Below are 14,648 nucleotides of genomic sequence, written 5' to 3'. Positions count from 1 at the left end.
TTGATTTTTTTCTGTATTTAATAACTGACAACATAAATTCTAATAAACAGTTGCGCTGTCTTTCATTCGGGTCAGAAGCACTCGAAATTCTGCGTTTTTATTGAAATCGGAATTAATAAGTCATAGACCCAGGTTACAACAGTCCAATTACGATTGATCATTTCAAAGATTCACCGCTTCCCACAGTGTCAGTGCTACGCAGGTTTGTCGAGAATTCTGAACACAAGAGAGCTTTTTGGAAACATGAGAGACAAAAATCTTCTTACTTTGGTACTTCTGGCTGTGATATCAACGATTGCTGCACATGGTAAGTACGTTTTAGTAGAGTTTGGAGTATACCGCAAGTTGAAAGTCTGGTAACAGATTTTTAACCTTGGGGCTCTGAGTTTACGCGCGCGGCAAACGCAACATCCTTGGATTAAGTACAGGTATTTTCGGATAGTGAAATGTAAAATCTATGAAGTGAATTTGAAATAACACCTTCCACAGAAACGATAATGCCTTGTAAAAACCTTGAACAGCTTATCAATCACGTTTGGATCTAAAGCTTAAAGGTTTTGTGCTTTTAACACTGAGCTACAATGGCGATTTCCGTAGAATTAAGTTTCTTTTTGTACCACCATTGTTGAATTCTCTGTCTCATTTCCTGCTTAAAACCTGTACATTTCTAAATTGTAGAAATATCTATAGCTCACTCTACCTCTATTCATTAACTTTACAGCTTTTAACTTACAGTTTTTGTTTCGGAAATGCTAGCTTAAATAGATAATCTTGCCGGTTTGAGGCAGTCAAAGTGTAATGTCAGCTTTTTTAGGCTTTCTTCCTACCAAAAGCCACATTTTGAGTAGGACTTGATTCAGGGTGATTTATGGCTTGTTCGACGGTTTTACAAACGCAGACCGTTTTGTGTAGACAGCTGTAGATATTGAAGATATTTGGCTTCAGTTTGCATTTTTCTTGATTTGATTTAAAAGTATTTTATTACACATTCCTCTATTTTTCTGCAGTTCTTTCGTATAAAATTCTTTTCGAAAACCTTCGAGAATTATATAAGATTTTAATGTAATGCTCGGATATCAGACGACTTGAAAAAGAAAAAGGCAGATCTGCATTACATTGAAAATTAACTCTTTGTTTCGTGTGCCATCGAGTAATAAATTTTGAAGTTCCTCGATGAAGATGCACAGTACGTCTCGATATCAGGTTGCATGGGATTTCTTTCCCATTCAATACCAGAACTGAAGCTTTTGCCAACTTTTAGGCAGAGTAAAGTTATTCAACCTCGTCTAGGAAATTCCTTATAAAAATCCAAAGCAATATTTAAATGACCCGTGAAGTTACTGGTCGGAAATTGTGTGAGATAAAGCTTGATTCTGACCAGCAGCGTAACGGCCGTCCTAACAATCCATACTTTCGTTATGAAATGAATCGACGCAAGGGCAAGAAAACGGGGGGAAGACTTTTTTGCTTTTCTTGAGTTCGCTTGCGCTTGTGCTTTTGCTTGCGTCGGCTTGTGTCGCTAGTCAGAACCAGGCTTAAGTCAGCTGCGCCCAATTTTTGATACCTGCAAAATTGTTTCTCCATTTAGGTGCTCACGAAAATGACATCGAGCACAAACTGCTTGCCGATCTGTTCACCAAGTATAATAAAGATGCCAGACCTGTTATTAACAAGACCGAAGCTGTAGAGGTTCAGTTCGACTTGGCTTATGCACAACTTATAAACTTAGTAAGTTTGCTTGTTGTTGTTGTTGTTTTTTTACGATGAAGAAAGAAAAATATTATTTCTTTATATATTAAACTCAAGTACAAACTAATGCAGAGACAAAACAGTCGAAAAATAAAAAGATTAAACATTAATAAGTAATAAAATGTTTTTTAAAACCAGCGAGGGACAATCAAAACAGAGGAAACTCCAACTAGGTGAAGCCCCATAAACTCGATATTATTTAGAAATAATTACGCAAAAAAAAGGAACTTAGAAAAATTGGACTTTATAATGGTATTGCAGTTTAGTAGTCAGTGGTGAGCTTTGAGTTCAAGTCTTTTTTTTAGTTCATTTATTAATTGTGTACTAGAGTTCCGACGAAATCGTTTAGAAATAAATACGATATGCTTAGAGTTGTGTTTGTTTATTATTTGAGTTAGTGGGAGGTTGTGAGATTATTATTTCTTAGTTTATGATGATGTCTGTGACGTCATGGCCGCCATGTTGGATGAATTAAACAAAGGTTTCGCGTAGGTTTTTATACTTTATTCAACATGGCGATTGTATCTTTTTGTAGTGTCAGTCGTTAAACTTCAGCTTAGCATGTCTCGGTGACTTCATGACCGCCATGTTGGATGAATTAAACAAAGGTTTCGCGTAGGTTTTTATACTTTATTCAACATGGCGATTGTATCTTTTCGTGGTGTCAGTCGTTAAACTTCAGCTTGGTGTGTCTGTGACGTCATGGCCGCCATGTTGGATGAATTTAACAAAAGTTTCGTGTAGGCTTCTAATATGACTTCATTTAGCTTTTCACTTAAGAATCTCAGTCTACATTTTTCAGTGATTCTGTGATTCTGTGATTCTAATGATATGATTGATTGTGTTTACAGAATAGCAAAGACCAGATTCTACAGAGCAAAGTGTGGTTAAGACAGGTTTGTAACTAAAAAACGGTCCTCAGTCTTATCCTATCAAAATTCACTTGATGAGAGTGATTTCTTCACTCTAAAAGCAAGAGTAACAGTCAGTTACGTCTTGTGTTCTTTAGCTTGCTTCTTTCGTGCTCTACAGCTCCCAAAGTGTTTATATCGCAGTACAGAGAAATGCGCATGCGTTTTATATTCCTCAAAAAAAGAATGATGAAGATAAACCAAGTCCTATATCTCTAGATTCATTTAATAATAATAATAATAATAATAATAATAATTTTTATTATATAATTACCAATGAAATATCTATTTTTCTCTATTTCGAAAAATTGATATCTTCACACGTGAAAATAACACCATTGCGATGGCTTTTCAAAAATACACGGAAAGAATTGCCTGAAAAAGCCAAAACATACTTCATTGATAATCATATAATAAACAGAATATTACATTGGCGCTTGGGGATACGCAATTTATCTTCTCGTGTTGAAAATCTCTCACTCGTTCGCTGCGCTCACTCGTGAGAGATCTTTTCAACACTCGAAGATAAATTTCGTTTCTCCGCGCGTCCATGTAATATCCTCTATCTATCTGTTCACAGATGTGGACCAATCCGTTCCTGACGTGGGACCCAGCCAAATATGCTGGCATAAAGTCCATCAACGTTGATCCGAAGTTGATCTGGAAACCCGACATAATACTTTATAACAAGTAAGGTCTTGCCTTTCTCTATCATTATCAACCCTATCCGATAGCTATTTGTAATAGTAAGGGGGGATTGTAAACTCATTCAGTGTCGAACGGAGACTGAGCTACGGCCTCAGTAGCAACAAGTACATATAAACAAAAAATAAAGCAGGATAGAGAGAAAACACTGAAAAAGTTTTACCAAGCATCATTCCTTGCTTTTTGTTATTCATTTTGAAGCCAAAATTGTATGCTAATAAATTCTTAAAATCCATAAATAACATAATAAAAAACGACGATGGCGTTTTAACGTTACATAACGTCATTATCAAGTTAAAAAGAATAAAAAATAAAAACGTGGTATAAATCACTTTTTTTTTGATTCAGTATTGGTTTTGGCGAGACCGGCGCCGTTGACGGCTTTGACACCAAAGCAACCATCAGATACAACGGTTACACCGAATGGTTCGCTCCCACAGAGATCCATAGCATCTGCAAGATTGACATCACCTTCTTCCCTTTCGACGAACAGTTCTGCACCTTGAAGTTCGGCTCTTGGACCTACACCGAATCCCAGCTGAACTTCACCAAAAAGAGAGCAACGGCTGACATGTCGATGTACACGATCAGTGGAGAATGGGATTTGGTGAATACCCCAGCTGTGAGGCACGCTGTCAAGTACAGCTGCTGCCCCGATCGTTTCCTAGACATTACCTACACAATCCACATTCGTCGGAAAGTTCTTTTTTACTTGACGAATCTCATTGTACCTTGTCTTGTCTTAGCCATGTTGACAGTATTCTCATTCCATCTTCCTCCGGAGTCTGGAGAACGAATGGGTCTCGTTATTACGATATTGTTGGGTCTCACCGTCTTCATGCTCGTGTTTACGGAAAACGTTCCACGCACTTCAGAAGTGACACCTTTGATTGGAAAGTACGCTTTTACTGTTCTGTGTATCGTTGCCATGGCATTGCTAATCACGTGTTGTATCCTCCGGGTCTATCACAAAGATCCTGATCGGAAAATCCCGAGAGTGTTCCGAAAACTTATTTTCGATCTTCTTGGTCCTATGCTCTTGATGAAGCCACCGGTGGAAGAATCGTTCGCGCTTGAAGCAGAGAAGGGAAGAACAATGCTTAATCTTACCAAAGCAAAAGGCACGCCTTATGATCTGCATCACATCAGTAACTATTCTTCTCCACTCGAGTTGGATAAACTGGCTGTAAGGTTGGAACCACCGCAGACCAGCCTCCCAAATGGAAAAGTCTTCCATTCCTCAGTCGTGTCCAACATGTCCCAGGATGCATCGGAAGAAAAACTAGACGAGATTGCCAACTATGTTCACACGATTGTAGACCACATCAAAGAGATGAAAACAACTGAAGGAAAAGTTGGTGAATGGAGATACGCCGCAGCTGTGTTGGACTGTTTTTTCTTCTGGGTAATCCTCATTATCATCCTTGGCTCAACACTTGCCTTTTACTTTATGATCCCTTTTTAAGGCTTTTCTGTCTTCCTTTCCGGTCGAAAAGGCAGATATGACAGAAGGAACGATACAGCGCGTGTAAATATAATAAAAGTCTCCCACAAAGTAAACTGATGGTCTAAATCTTAGCGCTGAAAAACTAATGCAGTAGTTCAAAAACGTAGTCGCCGGAAAACTAATTAGAAAGACGTAAAGATTACAATGGGCCCGAGTTTTTCATTGTTATTATTTTGCGGAGAAACAAAGGAATCCAATAAACCAGGAGAAAATCGTAATGGAGAGAAAAAACAAACAATTCTACTAACATGGCTGGTCCAATGAGGAACTCTCGACCACGGCTAGTGGTGAGAGGGAGCGCAATAGGAGAGGTAAACTTGGGAATATGCAAACCAAGAATATGCCAAGAAATCACTCATATATCATGCAAGAAATCACTGAAAACTGATCAGTAATGAAATATGTAAATTGTGAATATCTAATGCGTAAAGAAAGGATTTATTTTTGAGAATCTAAACCTGCTCAGTGGTTTGGCATCGCAGGCACTCTCAACAACAGACTCTCAGTAAATTAGAGTAACATAGAATTAATTATCCTAGTTGAAGTTCAAAGACTTTTTTGAAGTTAAAGCGAGGGAATAACAAGTGATTTTGACGTCGAAAGAACTGAACTCTTCCGGTTATTATAGCGAGTGAATAGTCTACTACTTCGACGTTACGGCGGCCATCATGCCAGGGAACAAATCAAAGATGATAGAGAATATATAGAGTTTCGTGTGTTTGTGTTCCTTTTATGTGTTAAGGTGATCGATGCGCCGTCTTAATGCCTTGAAATCCAAGATGGCCGCTGTATCGACGAATTAGTCCATTGGGGAACTTTGCATAGTTCCCATGATGCTTTGCTTATCACTAATTAGCATTTAGGTCGGTTTTTATCAAAGTTTGGAAGGCTTTTGAAGCTTCTCAATGAAAATAAGGAATACTACAGAGGAATACTACAGCATAGAATATTATAGAATACTACAGAGGAATACTACAGTATACCTTATTTTCATTGAGAAGTTTTACTACAGTAGACTAATTCTACGATACGGCGGCCATCTTGGATTGGTTTCATACCATCATAAGTTAATGAAAAATCTGGTGTTCAATTTAGTGGATCAGCATAAGTTAATAAGAAGGAAACTTAACTGAACATTGCGTAAAAAGATTGGAACTGTACTTAACGTTTCGGGCGTTAGGGAAAAAGCGTTTTTTACTGGGGGAGAGGTGGGGAATGAGGAATTCGCAGTAAACCTTTTAAAAACAGTTGAGCAATCAATCACGGCTGTCTCTCCCCCCTCCCCTTTGGAAGTGTTGTGGAAGACCACATCGATAGAGCTGTCTCAAAAAGCACCCGGTTTTCCTTTTGAAGGCATTTGTGATGATGATTTCAATCTGGCAGCAACAAGCTTGGAGTGCTATATACAAATAAAATGTGTTTGGTTAGAGTTGACCAGGTTATCTCATTTCCTGTGTGGTATATTTACATAATAAATGAGGTCTATTTTTATTAATAAATAATACTAAATTGATAAATGAGTGTAGCCAGGACCAAAGGAAGTTCCCGCATTAGAAAATGGGTGGGTTGAGGACCAAAGGAATTGCCCACATTAGATTGGTGTCCGTATTATAGAGGTCGATCAATGAGTGAATAAATGAGCAAACAGAAGCGAAGAACGCCAGGTCGCAATAGAGAGGTGTCCGTAATGACGTCCGCACAAAGGTTCGACTATATAAAGATTGTGATCGATTTACTTTATTCCATAATTTCATACCAATAGACGTCTAAATAAAAGATTTTTTTTTTTTTGCATTTATCTTATAACTCGCTGCTTGGTCAAATTCTTTATTCAACCATCTTACTGGCAAACCCGACGGTAGAGCGGTAAACACTAATGCCTCAGTAAATATTGATCTTCAATTTTGATCTTACTAGTCTTTTACGTCGTACTGAGTTGTTAAATAAAGTAGTCTTTCCTGGTTTTTATTATCTTTTTCATTCCACACATTTTAACAGAATTAGTCGATGAACTGTTCGCTTTTTGTGCCACATGATTGAGTAATTAGCAGTCCGAGTTAAAATAACAAAAGTACAAGCTTTTATACCACAAAATGCCTATTTGCATATTTATTCAATTTTTTAAATTGAGTATTTCAAGCTGCTTTTATGCAGTGATTTATGTAATAAAAGATATATCTTTAGTAATAATAATGGGCTTTTTTAAAGCTCTTATGTACAGGAAATTTAGAAATATTCACGTGAAATATGATAGTTTTGAGTGATAAATTTACACTATAAACATTCAGCGGTTTTCTGTGCAGTAATTTTCAAGTTTTTTTTGAGCAAATCAGAAAAGGGCTTCAAAATTGTTCACTTTTGTCGCTCAGTGGGACAAATAATTTCAGAGATTTTAAGTCATGTTAAGTCATTGTTTCGCTTAACTGAATATTGAAACCTCAAAATCGTCTATTGAATTTGTAAAAACAAAGAACTGAAAGGCCTAAAGCCAATTTTGGCTTTGTGGAGAGATAAAGAAAACTATAGTTAAGCTTTAAACATTTAGTGGTACAAAGAGTGACGATCAACTGCTAATAAAATCTTCAATTTATCGACCACAAACATTCTCCCGATGTAGAATTTACGCTTTAGAATCATATTTTCGAAGATGTTGGGGATATTTGTTGCTGTATATACGTTTGTAGGATTGCTGGGCGTTCACGAAGCTGATGGTAAGTTTGGTTGCGCTTTTTATTTACGTTTAGCCACATCAGTGTTCATTGGGCAGTTTTAGCCGTTAACTTCGTCAAATAAAACTAACTTCTCAATACATAAACCCCGGAAAAATTCTTGAAAAAGAAGCCGTTATAATGCTACATAATGTTTTAGTACAGTTGATACCAGAAATATTCCTTGGATGTAGAGAACTACAGATCTTCGATAAGTACACTTATAGAGTTCACTTTAAAAGAAAAGTATACATTTGTACGAAAACCAACAAAGCCTTATATAACAGTCCCTAACCACTATTTCCATAAAAATCCAGTTATCAAAACAAAACTGATTGCCATTAGTAATTTGTCGAGATAAATTGTTCGTGACAAATTTTTTTCACAATTCTACGCAGTTTTGTTCGTGTTTTCCAGCGGGAAGCCAATTTAATGTTAAATGTCATCTCGTACATTTCAACACAGTTTTTATATCTTTGTTTTAAAAACAGATATTTGGGGTTCAAAATTAGACTTCATTAGTTACGGTACCGCTATACAGATTTTTATTTTCTAAGGCATCTTATAAATTACTTTGTTTCTGATCCTCAATGAGAAAATTCAGTAAATCTTTCTCGTATAAATGCCTGTAGAATTCTTCTAAAGCTATATATTTTTAATTTATTTTTCTTAAAAAAGATAACAAAATGCGTTCCTTGCTCTCCTGCAAAGAGTCAACAATAGTTCATTGTTCGAATTCGTGTGATATTTGAGCAGAACTATCTAGCTCCCAGAATGTTCTGGATTCTACTAACACATATGCAACCTTACACGAAATACTCTTTTGTTCATTCTTATTCCTATGCAACTGACTTTTATGACTTATATTATCGTGAAAATATGTTACAAGTTTGTAAACACGCCGAATAACCGCCACTTTGCAGCTTTCATTGCTAATTCTAAACCGTACTCAAATTTAATTTTATCCAGAACTGTTTGTTAGTTGTTTGTGTGTGTGTGTGTGTTGTTGTCGTTTTTCTGATATGAAGGCTTTAGAATTTCTGTATAAAATAGATATCATACTGACATAATTTTCTTGTTTGGTTTGGTTTAATTATTTGCTTTTATCTTTTTGTTTTCCTTCCACAGGAGTTTATATTATGAGTTTATTTGCTAATTTCTTAAGTTGTTTTTGTTTTATAAAATATTTGTTTTTCATACCTTATGCCCTTACAAATTTGCAAGATTAGGAAAACCAAGGACCAAGCATAGTTCCTTTAAAAAATCATTGGACACTTCTTAATATAGAAATAAAAAATCTGCATTCCACAAAACATGTTTTGTGACTTATCACAACAAAAATCTTGTCAAATTTTTCTAGTGTTGGCGGTCAAAATATTACAACTATCTCTTTATTACTGCTGGCCATGAAGTAACCGCTGGCCACGTCATCGTTGACTACTTCAACTATATTTCTGAATACCACGTGACAATTGACCACCACGTGATCAACACGTGACCTTTACTCATTTTTACGTGACGTTATAGCCGCCATTTTAGTTAAATTAACGAGTGAAAGATCTTTCTTTGGGGTCTTTGTTTATGTCAAAACAACAAGGCGCCCAGTTCCTTTTAATTTAATGAATAAATGATTTCAAAATTTTTATGTGATAATTACTGATTTCAGCATATTTTTTTGCTATAATTTCTCGCACAGCCGTTCGCCATAATGACCACGAACACAAGCTAATCAAAGATCTGTTTACGAACTATAGCAGTGAAGTTAGACCAGTTATCGAACATAGTGACCCTGTTGATGTGAGGTTCGACCTTGCCTTCAGCCAACTTGTTCAACTTGTAAGTGTGCCTCCACCTTTTCCTCTAAGAGATCCACTTACCTTAGGCATGTTTCCAATTTCAGACCACGTGTCATTCCCTTGAGTATCAATTCTTTGTTTAACGATTGTGCATGAGAATACACTTGAATATGGACACAACTCAAACGAATAATTTTATTCTCAAGAGAATGTACGTGGTCTGAAATGCCCAAACATTGCGCCCAAGGGGAAGAGGTCTATTTCTGTGATATTTGAAAATATTTTTAAAAAAATCTACTTACTTTCAGGACGCAAAAAGTCAAATATTGACAAGCAAGATTTGGATCCGACAGGTAAATAACAAGACAGGAATGAGAAAAAAGAGATAAAAGAACTCAGCTACGCGTCGTTCTTTTCTAACACTTCTCTTGTGTTCTGCCAATCCTCGGCGCTTGCTTTATCGGCTGCATGCATGCACACAGCACACGGACTGTGGCGGCCGACAGGGAAAGGTGGAAGAGCTCTGTGAAGGCCCTATATGTGCCATTTAGGCGCGAGGAGGATAGGTACAGGCACACAGCACAACCAAATTTTTTTTCAATATAATTCATTTGTTTGAACTTATTATATTCTACTTTTTATTCCTGGTCTACAGCACTGGTCAAACCCATACTTAACGTGGAACGCATCAGAATATGGTGGCATAACCTTCATTAATATCACCCCGAAACTGGTCTGGAAACCAGACATTGTTCTGTACAACAGGTAGAGTAACACGAGTTGTCCAGTACCTTAGCTTAGATTCACTTGTCTTATCTTTATGAAGATCTACCAGGCTTATTTCTGAGTTATATGTTTGCGTCACAGCCGCCATGTTGGGGGTTTGCTGTTGGATTTGTTTGTTCTATCCGCCAACATGGCGATCAAATTATTTCATTCTTCAGTCTTACGCGAAGTATGGAGCATTATATTCTCTCGTCTTGTCTCTAAGCAATTCATTTTACGATCTTATTTCTGAGTTCATGTTGACATCATAGCCGCCTTGTTTTAAGAATCTTCACGGCGGCCATGTTGGAGGAACTTAACAAAAGAATTGTCAATGAATTCGTTTGTTATATCCTCCAACATGGCCGCCGTGTCTTTTGTTATTTAATTCTCTTGGGAATGGTTGAAAACCATCAATTGGCTGTTTTCTGAAATGCTATGATTAACAATTATTCACGAATCATTAATTTATTACTAATAATTAACATAAAGAAGCGAAGCGTGGGGTAACGCCATGTCGTTTCTGTTTTTGGCTTCCGTCATTCAAAAAATAACTAGTAGGTCAGTTCCTTTTAATATCAATGAATGCATCTGGGTCGCAGTAAAGCACTCTAAACATCCCTCATTCATTTCCTTTCAGTATCCAAGGAGACAGCGGAGAAATGTACAATTTCCAAACCAAAGTCTCCCTGTTCAACGATGGCTCCTTCCAGTGGTTCGCACCAACTGAAGTCAAATCCATCTGCAAGATCGACATCACGTATTTTCCTTTTGACACCCAAACCTGTACCATGGTGTTCGGGTCCTGGACCTACGCAAGCTCATTCTTGAATCTGAGCCTAAAGAGAGACACCGCTGACCTATCTGGCTACACGGTCAGCGGAGAATGGGACCTACTCTCCGCTACGGCAAAGCGCAATGTCGTTAAGTATAGCTGTTGTCCAGATCCCTACATAGATATCACATATACCTTCGAGATTCGTCGCAAAGTCCTGTTCTACATCAACAATCTAATTTTCCCTATCATCGCGCTAGCGGTGCTGGGAATGTTCGGGTACTTCTTGCCTCCGGAATCTGGCGAGAGGATCTCGTTGTTAATCACAATTATGTTAGGACTGAGCGTGTATACACTCATCTTCACGGAGAATATCCCTGCTACATCTGAGGTTACTCCACTACTCTCGCGATATTCTACTGCCATTATGGTCGAGTTGGGAGTGTCTTTGATCCTAAGCTGTCTTATAGTGGGAGTCTATCATGGAGATAGCACCTCCAAACACATGCCAAGATGGTTTGAATTCTTGGTCTTTAAGATCCTGGCAAAATTGTTTCGACATTCAAACCCGATGAAAAAGGAATCCGGGAGAGAAGGTAGCCAAAGGGGCAATGGGATGGTCAGCGCCGATCGCACATCGTTATACTTCGCGCTCAACAAGCGCGCATCTCAAGATCACGGGGGAGCCGAACAACGCCTTGCTCCAAACGAACGCCAGAGCTGTGCCTCTCTGAACAAGAAACTCGACGAAGTGATCACCAAGCTTGATGATATTTTGGAAAATAACAATGGAAGTCAAGATGACGACGTTCGCCCCAAGAAGTGGCACTTTGCAGCGCGAGTCTTGGATAACGTTGTGTTTTGGATTTACACAATAACTGTCATCATCTCAACCATTGTACTTTCCCTCTTTATTCCATATGATATAACAAGCTGAATGGCACCAATAGCTGGTGTTGTGATGGAACTAGGGTCACGTGGTAATCCTCTGAGCCTTCTTTACTTATTGGTCAGCGTCCTCCAAAGAATCAAAACAAGGAAGTCTGGAGAGGAATGAGTCGCTTTGGTTTTCAGATTTGATTATAAAGTGATAAAACTAACTGAGACGAAACGAAACGAAACGAAACGAAACAAAGCAAAGCAAAGCAAAGCAAAGCAAAAGAAGTACAATATTGTTTTTAACCAACTTTTAGAATCGGTACAAAGCGTTTAATGATACAGTGGTACCCCTATTATTAGAACGGAAACCTTCGTTACTAAAGGAAGTGCGCTTAATAAAGGTTATTTTTACAGTGAATTTGAGAGAGAAATTTTAAAACCGTGCAACTACTAGCTGTCCATTTAATAAACTCAGACTGTATTCGATACTGTTGTAGAGTAAGCTGGACAATCGACCCTCAACAAAATTATGTCGAATGCGAGAGGCTCACGTGGAATTCGAAATACAGAAGAAATGTAACAGCTTTCATCAAGGAAAGGGTGCGATTTCAATTGTGTTTTCATGCTAGACGAATATCATCCAAGGAAATTTTCTTTTCATTTCAAAAGGGTCCATCAATACCAGATATTATTAATATTCCTGAAGTAAAAATTGTTAAATAAAAAAAGATAAAAATCCTATTTTTATGTAAAAAAGTGTGGAAAAAGTGACTATAATCTCGTAACTGTTTTTCTCGATACTATAATCCGTTACTTTCTTATTGGAATATAATTGCGCAATCTAATGAAGTAAAAAAAAAAAACCCCTGTAAATACAGTCTCTGATTGGCTGGTGTATAATATGAGATCTGATTGGCAAGAAATTCTTCACGTCATATGAACAAGCTATGATTGGTTGATAAGTGTGAGCTGAATATCAAATTGGATTAAATTTGAGAATTTTGATTTGCTTACAAATACGACATCTGATTGGATACTGACTGTGGTACATATTTATTGCTCATGTGATTAGATAAGACAGACGAGACCTTATTTTTTAGCTTGGACGTAATGTTTGGTCCATTCCAGACCACGCGTCATTCCCTAAAGTATCATTTCTTTCTTTAACGGTTGCACATGAGAAGACACATGAATATGGATACAACTCAAACAAAGAATCTTATTCTCAAGACCACGTGTCATTCCCTAGAGTATCATTTCTTTCTTTAACGGTTGCGCAAGAGAAGACACATGAATATAGATACAGCTCAAACAAAGAATCTTATTCTCAAGACCACGTGTCATTTCCTAGAGTATCATTTCTTTGTTTAACGGTTACACATGAGAAGACACATATGGATACAACTCAAACAAAGAGTCTTATTCTCAAGAGAATGACACGTGGTTTGAAAAGGTTTAATAATGGTATAATAACAGGCTTGTTGAACTATTTCCCTCAAGAGGCGATGGAATAAAATAATATCTTTTGTTATTAATCTGGTTACTTTTACATAATAATTAAATTTTTACAAATAAAACGAGAAGACTATTAGAGAACAAAAAGTAAAAAAATGCTGACTTTCAAATAAAAGCCTGTGAAACTAAGTTTCACAAAGCTAGTTTGAATTTATATATTTTAGAAATAAGATTGGTCGTTGAGGTTAGAGACGCCGGCGGCTGTAACACGCGGGTGTCCTGCGTATCCAGGCAACAAAGACGAAAGAAAAAAATTGTGAAATAAATAAAATTGAAAACGATTAGAAAGCAAATGCATTCATGTTAAGATACTGGCGCTTAAGGGGACAGAATTAATTGCAAATTTAAATAATAGTTTGAAAACTAAAAGTGCCAAATTCATTTGTAATTAATGTTGAAGAGAGTGTAATTAAACTAACTGTGTCTTGGTCGACCTTCATTTAAAACCAGTTTGAACTAACTATTGCAAAGCCCTTTGAGGTCTGTCTGGTGTCATTTGCTCTAGCGTTTCCATCCCAATAAGCCTGAAGCGAGATGACGTTTTACCCCCGACTCTATACCATAATAGTTTTTAAAATTCTTTCATATTAAAATTTTTGATTCCTTAGAGAATACAGGAACAATAGTCATAATTAAAGAACAAAAGCAGTGTGAAAAGGATTATGGTTTAGAGACGGGGGTAAAACGCCATCTCGCTTCAGGCTTAGTACCACTTTATTTAATTTTGAAGAGATGTCTTGAATTTAAATATTCCACTTCAAATTTTTATATTTAGAAAATTATCTTTTACATTTCGTTCTATTTTCTTGCTCTTTGACGAGTAATAGTATCTTAATTTCTCATGCCAACGCATTGCCGTTTTGAAAGAATTCAAAACCAGCGCACGCGTTTATGAATGCAAAATAGGCGCGCACTTGTGGCTCAGCAGAGGTTTTGCATTATCACGTGATGTCAGCCATGACAGGAGGCAGGAACAATTCAATCTGGTCTAATCTGATTTACATGAGAAAGAATTCAGTGTCCCAGTGGGAAAAGACTCTATTGTTGTGCCGCCTGTCATGGCTGCCATCACGTGATGGTGCAAAGCCTCTATTATGACATCATAGCACCAAGAGGAACAAATTCGACTAAATGCGGCAAAGTCCACAAGAGGTCCAAAGTTCGCCCATGAATTTTTTAAGATCCATGGTTCGACCCTATGTGATCTCACACACTTGTTTTATCCTCACTATAATCATCGTAGCATCAAAGAAAATTTTCACTCACGTGACAAAGCAGCCATATTGGTGTACCAAACAATACAAACTTTCTGCAAGGTTTTGGCATAAAAATAGAGTT

The 14,648-nt window shown here is 37.2% G+C and overlaps 2 protein-coding genes across 2 annotated transcripts; both read left to right on the top strand.

Moving 5' to 3' along the window:
• Window positions 1–65: 65 nt before the first annotated feature.
• Window positions 66–6,306, top strand: LOC116301425 (neuronal acetylcholine receptor subunit alpha-6). Its single transcript, XM_031710481.2, has 5 exons — window positions 66–307; window positions 1,589–1,728; window positions 2,601–2,645; window positions 3,241–3,350; window positions 3,714–6,306. Exons 1-5 carry the CDS (start codon window positions 244–246, stop codon window positions 4,828–4,830), a joined length of 1,476 nt encoding a protein of 491 aa, XP_031566341.1. The 5' UTR covers window positions 66–243; the 3' UTR covers window positions 4,831–6,306.
• Window positions 6,307–7,519: 1,213 nt separating this feature from the next.
• On the top strand, window positions 7,520–11,853 carry LOC116301384 (neuronal acetylcholine receptor subunit alpha-10-like). Its single transcript, XM_031710441.1, has 5 exons — window positions 7,520–7,583; window positions 9,277–9,416; window positions 9,685–9,729; window positions 10,032–10,141; window positions 10,782–11,853. The coding sequence occupies exons 1-5, from the start codon at window positions 7,520–7,522 to the stop codon at window positions 11,851–11,853; spliced, it is 1,431 nt and encodes a 476-aa protein (XP_031566301.1).
• Window positions 11,854–14,648: the final 2,795 nt, after the last annotated feature.

The sequence above is a fragment of the Actinia tenebrosa genome, unplaced genomic scaffold (assembly GCF_029948245.1).
Source record: "Actinia tenebrosa isolate PJP-AT-01 unplaced genomic scaffold, QUT_ActTen_1.0 PGA_scaffold0__85_contigs__length_37466705, whole genome shotgun sequence".
Classification (NCBI taxonomy): domain Eukaryota; kingdom Metazoa; phylum Cnidaria; class Anthozoa; order Actiniaria; family Actiniidae; genus Actinia; species Actinia tenebrosa.
This window is presented reverse-complemented; position numbering and strand designations above follow the sequence as displayed.

Bases quoted from the DNA above. Each gene is read 5' to 3' on its own strand.
- LOC116301384 (XM_031710441.1), top strand. From the start codon at position 7,520: ATGTTGGGGATATTTGTTGCTGTATATACGTTTGTAGGATTGCTGGGC. The intron at 7,584-9,276 runs GTAAGTTTGGTT...TTTCTCGCACAG, and splicing joins GGGCGTTCACGAAGCTGATG to CCGTTCGCCATAATGACCAC. The intron at 9,417-9,684 runs GTAAGTGTGCCT...ACTTACTTTCAG, and splicing joins TCAGCCAACTTGTTCAACTT to GACGCAAAAAGTCAAATATT.
- LOC116301425 (XM_031710481.2), top strand. From the start codon at position 244: ATGAGAGACAAAAATCTTCTTACTTTGGTACTTCTGGCTGTGATATCA. The intron at 308-1,588 runs GTAAGTACGTTT...TTCTCCATTTAG, and splicing joins ATCAACGATTGCTGCACATG to GTGCTCACGAAAATGACATC. The intron at 3,351-3,713 runs GTAAGGTCTTGC...TTTTTGATTCAG, and splicing joins GACATAATACTTTATAACAA to TATTGGTTTTGGCGAGACCG.